The 10,917-nt window shown below is 39.3% G+C and overlaps 1 protein-coding gene across 1 annotated transcript; it reads left to right on the top strand.

The window, feature by feature from the left end:
- The first annotated feature begins 900 nt into the window (after positions 1-900).
- On the top strand, positions 901-6,971 carry LOC131879190 (uncharacterized). Its single transcript, XM_059225432.1, has 10 exons — positions 901-1,123; positions 1,186-1,377; positions 1,463-1,666; positions 1,727-2,540; positions 2,598-2,852; positions 2,914-3,338; positions 4,233-4,336; positions 4,399-4,483; positions 4,562-4,824; positions 6,424-6,971. The coding sequence occupies exons 1-10, from the start codon at positions 1,033-1,035 to the stop codon at positions 6,796-6,798; spliced, it is 2,808 nt and encodes a 935-aa protein (XP_059081415.1). The 5' UTR covers positions 901-1,032; the 3' UTR covers positions 6,799-6,971.
- Positions 6,972-10,917: the final 3,946 nt, after the last annotated feature.

The following is a 10,917-nucleotide window of genomic DNA, read 5'->3' as shown; positions in this document are numbered from 1 at the left end:
ATTTACATTTAACGCTATTTGTTTCTGCTCAAACTTTGGTTAAGATGTCTTTATTCAATTATTAAACATTTTCTTAAAAGCAAAAACTTGACTTGAAAACATTCTCCAACCTTTTATTAGCTCAAAGAGGGTTGGTATTGTCTTCGGAACTAATATGAAGAAAACGAATTGGTGTTTGATATAGAAAATTGAATCTTCTGCTTTAAAACATACAAAATTGGTAAACTTAAAAGTGATTGCAATTTTCAGAATCTTTTGGATGTTTTGGCCCACTTTGCCCAAGTTGTTCAGCTGCAATTTGAATACGCTTTGCTCATTTCAGTGATTTTAAAATCAAGTGACTCCAAAATTGCACTAAATCGAAGTCAGGCTTGAGAGAACACTACATCAAATTTCTAACAGTTTTCAAACGTCTTATGTTTGTACGTTTTTAAAGCATGCATTGGGTAAGCTCTAACTCAGCCTTTATGGTCAATTGCACGGGCTTTAGAGACTCTGCGCTGCTAAGAGCATCATTAGCCCCTCCGTCATTCCAATTAGCTTATTATATCTTTTTCATGCACCTTTATTGCTATAATGCTTCCCTTTTCTGTTTGTATAGCAGAATCCGTTAGTACTTTTAGACTTTGAGAGTTTGAAAAAAAACATTGATAATCTTTTCAAAGGTCAACCAGATCCCTCCATTCTCATTTGTTCGTGAACAGCATCAGTTATTAAGTCTGCAACAAAATATTTAGAACAAACATCATCCTTTGGAGTAAACTACATATGTTTCCGAGGATCATTCATAATGAATTTAGAGAAAATTATCATGCAATAGTAGAACATAAAACACGACATCTGTCAGGGTCCCGACTTCTCCATCATAAATTATTCCAATATCCTCAAGGAAAGAGAGTATATATCTGGGCCTGATGGTGTTTTGTTGTATAAATTGCTAGCCAGTCCAGATATGATCTCATTCGACATACCAATGCAGGATTGAACAGGCTTCAAAGTCCGGATATTGCTTGCCAGTTCATCCTTTGTGAAATGAAATATTTCCTCAACATGAACGAATGGAGAATTATCATTGGTCATTGCTTGATCTTGTTAAGCCACTTTAGTCCAATAAGAACCGAAGGTAATTCAAAGCTCGGTCGGTGGTTGCTCAATTCAGGATTCAACTCTGATTTCAATTTGCAGACTTGAGTGTGATATCGTTCCAAAAGGATGGAATATTTTCAGCCAGCACTGTCATGATCTATAAGGAGGATCTCTCAGAAGATCTGTTTGACTTGAGCGTTTGTCTCCGTGTTCTGTTTTATCGCCTAAGGGGAAGCACCAACACTTTGGTTTCCTATGCCACAGAAGCTAATAACAATGAGCTCACTTTGTGTAAGATTGTTTGGTTGTTATTTGTTCCTTCACGTTCCTCTTTGGAATCAAAAGTAATAGGTAGAGCTCACAATTTCTCTCTCAGTGTTGGTCGAGATCAACGGGGAATTCAATTTGGAGTTTTGTCGAGGCAAATATAATACCAATGAGTGCATCAGATCCAAGATGGACCTTTTCGAGTTCCATCGTTGGTTCCATATCTGTGTGACTATTGTCTCTCGTCCTCAAGGTGATGATACCATGTCCTCCATCATGATACTTTACGTGGAAGGAGCATGGGTGAATTCAGGTAAGAAAAAGCTTCATGAAACATTAGCATTGTTATTTCATCAGTCCATTGTTTTTCCAGCCGAAAAGCAGATCGCTTTGAGTCGATTTGTTCCCTTGAGAAAAGGGGGAACCATCGCCTTGGGACAGGATCAGGATTGGCCTGGAGATGGCTTTGATGAGAAACAATCCTTTTCTGGATCCTTGACAGAGTTCAACTTGTGGAATTATGCATTAAGTCCAATTAACATAAGTACCATGGCTTCTTGCAACAGCCCTGAGCAAGGTAATGTGGTCCAATGGTTCTCTCTGCCCCAATGGAACCTATCGAATGTGGATCTTACCCTCCAAGACTCAACAAAATTGTGCGCTATGAATCCACTACAAAATATGTTTGTGATTGAGGACAAGGTATCCAATATCGAGCTAAAACGCAGTTGTGACGTGTTGAATGGAAAAATCGACGTTCCTATGACCCAAAACGATCTTGAAACGTCATTGGTGTTCCAATCCAATCTCCTCGAGGCTCTCAGAGCTGAAATGGGTGGCAAACGTTCGAATTGTATCATTAAGAACACCCTCAACTTGTTCCATTTGGGACAGACAATGAACTCAAAGCGCGAATGGATCAATCCTTACACTCAAGAACTGGTTTTGAACCAAAGCTTCCTAAAGAATTATGAGCCTTTGGATGACAGATCAATGTGCATCTATAGCCGAGGAACCTATTTGGAAACAACCTTATGTTCTAATCGAGCTGCTTGTGGATATTGCAAACTTCAAACCAATACCATCCTCAGACTGAAGGGTCTCTGTTTTACGGCCATTTTTCGCGAGGATGATTTTGATACCAGATTTTTTGTCTATGGGTCTAAAAACGGCAAGCCTTATTTCGTGTAAGGGTCCTTTTATCTCGAATAATGCTCTCTATAACTGTACGAATTCCATTTTAGAGGTTTTATGAGTAGCATCATTTTCTTTGACGATGGTTACAAAATGTGGCGATTGCAGTCACTTCGAGATGTGGGGCGGTATCTTCTACTGAAATCTACAAATCCGGCTTTACTTCCATTTGGACGCCACCTATGGGTTCCTAATGGAAACAGCACCATTTGCAACCTTGAACCCAATGAAACTCTGTTTTTAACATTATCCGTTTGCTCTCCCGATGAATTCACTTGCAATTCCGGAGCTTGCATTCCGTTGAGGTAAGTCTTAGAAGTCGCTGACAAAATTCAATCATTACCTTCACACATGGATTAATTTAAGGGAGCGTTGCGACACTGACATTGATTGTGAGGACAAATCTGATGAATATGGATGCTCTTATTTGAAACTTGGAGACGACTACTCTCAAACTTCGACCCCAAGGCCAATCGATGGAGGGCCTTTGCCCATTTTCATCAATGTATCTGTGCTGGCTTTCCCCGCTATCGATACCGTGAACTTGAAATTTACATCGGATTTCATTCTAAATCTTCGGTGGAAGGACAGTAGGATTACGTTTCAAGATCTGAACGCAGCCAGTCTATTGAACTTACTGGGCAAAGACGATATTTTACGAGTATGGACTCCGCAATTGGTCTTTTCAAACGCTCTGGGCCCCTACACAACCATCGTAGACACCAAAACCTCAATGCTCATAGTCATGGAGGACGAGCCTCTCTTGGAGGATATGACGCAAGCAGTGGAATGTAAGGTCAAATATATTTTGGAACTTGACACGAATTCCTCTCACTCGTAATTTTTATTTCCGCAAGTCAAATTTCTTTGTTCGTCCACGTTGTATCAGCCGTTTAGCTTAACCTCAACTTGGACCACTGAAAATTTGAACCGTAGAAAAAAGGGGTGACGAGAATTCTTCTTTATACAGCATCTTTGAGCTACACCGTAAAACTTGTCATGTTCCTCCCTATAATTTTGAATGTCCATGGCGAGTGAATCTGCGTGGCTTGGATAGCGTGACTAAGATTTTTTTCAATTTCTGGTCGGGAGGTTCAGTTCAATAGTTTTTAAATTTTCCATTATTCTATTGGGGTACATTTGGTGGCGTCTAATATGTCCAGTGTACCATTGTCCATGCCTAAGCATAGAGCTCTTTATTATACTACATCAGTACTCTACGTATGGCCTAAGAAACGCAGCACTTCTTGTTTCCCTTTTTTTCTCCTCGCTAACTTTTCTGGTGACTAAGGTTGGCTACGGAATTGGTCCAGTTCTGTTCAGTATCCAATTTAGAGTATGAATTGCTGCATTAGCAACTGAACTGAGGCATGTTTTTTTAAGACTTGTACTTTGAATTTAGGGGCTTGGACCTTAACCGGAAAATATACTGGCCAAAGTGGTGAGCGGATGCTCATTCTGAGTAACGTCCCAGCCTTAACTTACGTAGAGATAAAAGCGTTCAAAAACTCGCCTCTCGACGAGTTTGCGGTCATATCCTAATTAGCGTTGACAATGATGACGAAGTGGGAATATCTCCTCATTGGGACAGCCTTCATCAGATTGCAGGCCTAACGAGAGAGCTGCCATCTGACAAAGAAAACAACAAAACTACATGCCCAATTCATACCCAACTTTGCTTGCAGCCATGCTTTTTTCTGGTGGAACCAACTCCATCTATATGACGAGAGAATATTACGAAGATTATGCTTGTCAATTTGACTTGCAGTATTACCCTTTTGATACGCAGGTCTGTGAAATATTCGTGTTTTGGTTCAAATTGTTCGAAATCATGACATGCTTTTGAAACAGGTCTGCAATTTGGAATTTGTTATTCAAGGATTACCAGAACAATATGTGAAGTTAGAATTGGATCATAAAGGAGTGGAATTTGTGGGTAAGGATGCTTCTTACATTCTTGAACATATCAATATCTTCAGTTTTTTATTAACTGGGGGTCCATGAATCTCCGCAGGAACCCGAAGCCTCGTCGAATACGACATTCAAATGGAAGATATCGAATTGAAAACGATAGAAAATAAAAGCGCAGTGGCGGTCAGAGTTATATTTCGACGAAGAATGGAGTTTCACGTGACAAACACGTTTCTCCAGACCTTCATCTTGATTGGAATCGGGTACATGTCACTTCATTTTGATGTGGACAATTTCTCGGACAGAATAATGGTCACCTTAACAACCATGCTCGTTATAGCCACAATCACTGCATCAATTCAGGAGGTAGGTAATGCAAGTATTTATTTGCAAGATTGCTTGCCCTCAGTGGGAATAAACCGACCAATTTGCATGCTGTTGCTTTTACGGACTTGTTAACCGTTACTACTAAAGGTCTGGAATAAAACGATTGTCGCTCTTTGGTTCCAGCCAAGCCCCACTGTGTGTGCCATGAAATTACTTTGAACCGTAGACCTTAAAATGACCTTAAAAATTCAACACATTATAACACAAAAGTTGACACTTGACAAAAAGTTCCGAATTCAGGGATCTACAAGATCGGTGCCTTGATTGAAGGGCTTTAGTCATTTCACAGAAAAGGAACGGATTACACTTCCAATGACTTTGACTAAAACTAGTTTTTATGACTATAGCTTTAAAAAAGTCGAATAGCTTTTTTTTAACCCGTTTCCCAACTTTTTAGGGTCTATTCGACTATTTGGGGCCTGTTTGACTTTTTCCACCTTTTTTGCCGTTTTCACATATTTCGTCCATTCTTCGCATTTTGTCTCGAACGTTCCTGCTTCCTTCAACGCTACAAGAGCAAACAAAACACAACAAAACGCAAACAAAAAATTTGGCGGACGTCGAGATCACGTTGTAATTTTGCAAACCAGGATGAGCTAGGACATGCTCCATGGCTAATAGGAAGGTGTACGAACAAAGCTCAAAGCTGCACGGCTTAGAACTTTCTGGGCCCGTTGTGGTTTGCTTAATGTCCAGATCTAGCTTCTTGTACCTACAGCTCTAGAAATGCACCACTCGCTGCTTGTTTTCCGCATATTTTATCAACTATTTTGCCATTTTTCCCAGATTTTCATAGCCGCTATTTTGCCAAATTTAATTGACTATTTTTACGGCTCTATTTATAACACTCAACTAGTCCTCGTCAAAAAATGGAAATGGTGTTAGTTGTTACCGTTAATTTTCTTGAAATCTATATGCTAATGTTTAAGGAATATCTTTGCATAGTGGACAAGCTTCTACATAACTGATTAATAACTAGAAATATATCTTCATAAAAAACGTTTTAAGACAATGACAATTTTCGACACCTTGTCATGATGTTTTTTTTTCAATTTTCTTTCAATAATGGTTTTCCATTAATGGATAGATCTATTGTTGGACACTTTCAACTGCCAGGGTTAAAATATCTTATAAGTTAACTAGCATGGATTTTAGAGTTGAAAATGAGCTACAGCTCCAACTTATTTGTTTACAAATGAGAACGAGTCGCTACAAAATACTTTTTAAATGTCATCATTTTTGGTACAGCGGAGGCATGGTTCAAGCATTTTTTAATTTTCCAGGTTAATTCTCCAGCTTTGGTAGTTCGTCATAACAAAACTCATTTCCAATCCTTTAACTGACGACTTTTATTCCCGAAAAACGTTCGTTGTTATCCTTCTTGTTTGGTCACACTCAGCCATCCTCGGAAGTTTTGATGGATGCTGTGTAAATTATGGACACCGTTTTCATGCTATATGAAGCACATATCTAAAAATGTACCATCAGAAAATAGAGTCCCCAAATGTCGATGAAAAAAAACCCTTCATTTATGAGCTAATCATGATAAGATTTTAATTGAATAAAGTATTATTTCAGAGCCTCCCAAAGACATCTTATTACAAGTTGATTGATTGGTGGTTGCTGTTCTCAATGAATGCATTGGTTTTTACCATGGCTTTTCACACTGGCATTGCTCATCTATGCTATTTGGCTAAACAAGAAGCGTCTCCGGAATTGATCCAAAGTGGTTATCGCACAAAATCGGCCTTTCCACTCCCGACAAAGACAAACGCCAAGGTCAACCCTTTCTTCAAGAATGGAAACTTTCGACATAGCCTCTATTACAAACGGGCTTTGAAAGTGAATCTGTGGGGGAAAATTGGCTTCGTTTTACTGGTGTTAATTTTCAATACCAGTTTTTGGATTGCTGCTCTTCAAGAATACGGTCGCGCACCCGCCGATTATTTGTAAATGTAAAGGATTCGTTGATCACTTTTTGATTTGCGAAAAATTAGCACAACCAATTACCAACGAATATAGAATTAGAAAAAATCACGCCAACACCGGGTGAATATTTAGCGCACGTTCTTGCCGTGGTGGATTGATTAATTTACTGTGATTTTAACACCGTTATAGCTCTAAAATCAAGGAAATATACTTATAGCAATTTTTCACGGTTGTTGAGAACTGAAATATGTCCCCTGGCTTAGAACTATGGAACCAGAACTGCCATGACGCCGCCGGCAAATACGCCAGTAGGGAAGGGCTTGAATTGTAAAACATGGCTTAAAAGCAATATTTTCTTAATTTGTACAAATTCTCACTTATCTATCCACTTTCATAGATCTTTCCGTTTTGCGTTCCGTTTTGACTAAGTCTGCAGTATTTACGCACTTGAAATAGTCGATTTGATTTGCATCAAAATCCATCTCCACAGTCAGGGATGGCAAAAATCAATTTCGAACGAATTTCTGCCATTTTCTACCGTGTCAAGGTAGAAAATGGCAGAATGTGCAGAAAATGATGGAGAGTGGTTCAAGAAGGCCACCAGTGCAAGAAATGCTTGACATAAAAGTTGGCCATTGACATAAGAAAATAATGTTATTGTTTTTGCTAACTGACGTGCCCCATTCAGAAGCAAACAAGTCGAACAAATTCGATCAAGTCCATAGATATTGTCATACAATGGGTGCAGTTTGTTATCGCAAAGTAGTGCAATGGAACCCGCTTATACCGCCGCCCTCGGGACCGAGCCAAATTGACGATATATCCGGATCTTCTCTATGAGGTGCTTAACGACGTTAAATACGCAAATGAATAATTGTTTAAATTATATATTACTCAAAAAAGCTCCAATTTTTTAAACTTTATTTCAATTTCCGAGGAAAAGAAGCAGATTGGTTACCCTCTAATGTTGGGCCATTTGAAGACTGACTCTTGTAATCCCAGATTTATGCCCGTCGGTCCGGCTCGCTCTAAAGGGTTTTGCAGTTTGTGTATGAAATTTCCATCTACCAAAGGTATGAGCCTGGGCACCAAAAAGCTCACGCACCTCTGTCGGTCTCTAGCCAGCCTCCAGTAGGCCTTTAGCTTTGGCTTTGACCTCAAGATTGCGCTCAGTTGAATTTTCGAAGATTGTTTTTGATGGCAAACGATGGGAAGGTTGCCCATCGCCTTTAGGTTCATGTGTGATATATTGTGATATCATAAATCATTAGTGATATGGTAGTATGTTTTCGACATTTCCTCTAAAATAAAGCCTGGGTTTCAATGTCAAACAAATGTTTAAGTGGGAAGTAACCTTGTCAAAGAGATCTTAGGAGGCTCGTAATACCGAAACTTATAATAATAGTTATTTCCACCTGACAGCGCTGAAACATTCCAGCATGACCCAAAAATGACCTAAAATTGTCCTTCTCGGAACAAATAATTTCAGGCCTGGCAGTGAGTGCTGCGGGCTAATAACAATGAGTCAAAATTCAATTAACATACAATGGTGGATTTCAGAGTGAGTGAGAGAAAGTATCTAGTGAAGTGTCTGTATGTATTGAAAAGCACAACTATTGGCACCATTAGTTCACTGAAACATTCAAGCACCGGTTGATACAAGTGACTTCACCACGAGCCAGCCCCAAAAGAGACACTACAACACAAACAGACGCCTAATGCAGATTTCGTTCATTTTAATTTTGGGTCAACTCCTTTAAATACTCCACTCGTAGATAATGGAGGTAAAGATATTGAGCAGGTCTCATCTATGAAAGATCTAGGTGTAGTCCTCCAAAATAATGGAAAGTTCGATGAGCATATCCAGCTGAAGGTGGGTAAGGCTTTTCAAATGTGTGGTTGGATATATCGCACGTTTAAGTCCAGAGATAGCATCACGATGCTAACTCTGTACAAGTCGATTGTCCAGCCACATCTTGAATATGCCTCACCCATTTGGGCTCCAATGAGTTCAGCAGGTTTGCAAAAGGTCGAGCAAGTCCAAAGATGTTTCACTAGGAACATCACAGGAATGAGAGAGCTCTCGTATTGGGAAAGGTTAGAACGGTTGGGATTGTACAGTACTCAGAGAAGGTACGAAAGGTATCTGATATTGTACGTTTTCAAAAGTATCCATGAGCTTTGTCCCAACCCAGGGTTTAGGGTCAATTCTAGTGACCGTAGAGGCTTAATGTGCGTTTTGAGAGCACCTTCAAGTCTTCGAGAATCCAGGCTAGTTCGAACAATGAAGTCCACATCTCTTCTTTCTCGGGCTCCTTCATTGTTTAATTTGCTTCCCTCTAATATTCGTAGGGGATACGTAGGCCTTGTTGATCCGGTAGCATCTTTCAAGTCAGACTTGGACCAGTTTTTAGATAGCATTCCAGATCAACCCCACATTCAAGGACTAGCTCGGTCAGCCAACTCAAATTCGTTGGGAAACCAAATATCATAAAAAGATTGAAAGGTACAAAATAGACGAATTGTGACCTTCCATTTTAATAGTACTGGGAATTACATTCCCTGTAGCGGTTAGAAAAGCCCGTGAAAAACCAAACCAAACCAAAAAAAAAGATTTGGAGTGCTAGAAGGAGCAAGTTGGAAGTGTGAGTTGTGGAATATTACTGCTAATTTTTCAACGACTTGGTTTGATAAATTTTTATTGCGACCGCCTTTGGTACAACTTGAGCTCCTCGGTTAGAACAGGAAAAGGGAAAGACATTTGAGGAAGAAGACATTACTTTTCACGCAACCTCTTATTGCTCAGTTTGTTATTGCGCTCCTTTCTTGCTCTGATGGTCGGGTAAGGCGACTTGTCAAGGTGAATCTTGAAGCAAAAAAGGAAACTAACACTTAAAATCAAGAGCAATGCTATGCCACAGAAAGAAATTGAAAGTAATAGTTCTTGTGATGTTTTAGCGTCTCGTTTCATGTTATCCTCTAATTCTTGTATCTTGCACTTGTTTTTTCGAGGCAACTCTTATCTACCTTGTTTGATGCAATTTGAATGTCATTGCATTCCTCAAAATGTATTTCCATTAGAGAGCGCATAACCCCTAAACAACCTTAATGTTTTTGGAGTACATAGGGATAGAAACTAAGCGCAAAATTGATCTGAATCAATTTTTAAGCTATACCATAATGTATTAATCTGTTTTTAGCCCAGAAATAGTAAGAATACTGAGTGTGTCAGTTAAATAAAACCTCTCGAGTTTTAACTCTTTATCTAACCCGTCGTTCCGATTTGTTTGCTTTTCATTTGCTTATTTGACATTATTTGCTGGTCTTTGTTTGTTTGATTCCAATTGAGATTTGTCGTCCTTTTTTGCTCCCATCAGTACTTCAGTGATCCCACAGCCAACGATTGATAACTATGGCGGTTGCCGAAGTGAGCGAAATTTGTGCAAAATAAGCCAGTGAAATAATATCCGACGAAGAACATGTAAGCCTCTAAGGGCCCTAAGAGAGAGAAACCTAAGATAGAGAAATGCAAAACAACGGAAACATCCTGTGGAAATTGATGGATGGGTAAAACTTGTACAAAGTAGGTAAATATTGCTTTTAAGTAAGCCATGTTTTAGAATTCGATCCCTTCCCTGCTGACGCATACACCAACAGAGGGAGTAATGTCCATTCATGGTCTATGGCCTAGGGCATTCGAACAGCTTGCAATCACCTTTAATTATGATGACCAAAATTGTTGATCTAATTTAAGTATTTCGGTGGTAATGAGAAATTCCTGCAAATACCTTGGTGCCATATGAAGAAGTCGTAAATAGATCATTTTCAACTTTTGCTATAAATGTCATGGATTACCTTTTTTGTGCGGCATGGACATGAGAGGATTACTTACGGCACCGGGGTTTGAACCCACGACTACTAGGGAGAGGATTCTTGCCTTGTTTACTCTGCTTCAGATTTCTCAGCCCAGCTCATTGAAAGAAAAAGTTTTTTTAGTCGCCAACAAACTTAAGAACAAAAGAAATAGCTATTTGTTTCTGATCTGGGACACATTGTACGATTTTAGTCACTCATGGTCGTTGAAAAACATGGTAAATTAAATCTTAACAGGTTTCTAAGAGTGTCAGCTTTTCCCTAGCAAAA

The sequence above is a fragment of the Tigriopus californicus genome, chromosome 4, assembly GCF_007210705.1.
Source record: "Tigriopus californicus strain San Diego chromosome 4, Tcal_SD_v2.1, whole genome shotgun sequence".
In the NCBI taxonomy this organism is placed as follows: Eukaryota; Metazoa; Arthropoda; class Copepoda; order Harpacticoida; family Harpacticidae; genus Tigriopus; species Tigriopus californicus.
Note: the sequence above shows the minus strand (reverse complement) of the source record. Positions and strands in the feature narration are given on the sequence as shown.

What these genes read in the sequence shown, in the direction of transcription:
- LOC131879190 (XM_059225432.1), top strand. Translation starts at nt 1,033, where the DNA reads ATGAAATATTTCCTCAACATGAACGAATGGAGAATTATCATTGGTCAT. An exon ending in AACGGCAAGCCTTATTTCGT is followed by an intron (nt 2,541 to 2,597) that starts GTAAGGGTCCTT and finishes ATTCCATTTTAG; the next exon opens with AGGTTTTATGAGTAGCATCA. An exon ending in ATTACCCTTTTGATACGCAG is followed by an intron (nt 4,337 to 4,398) that starts GTCTGTGAAATA and finishes CTTTTGAAACAG; the next exon opens with GTCTGCAATTTGGAATTTGT.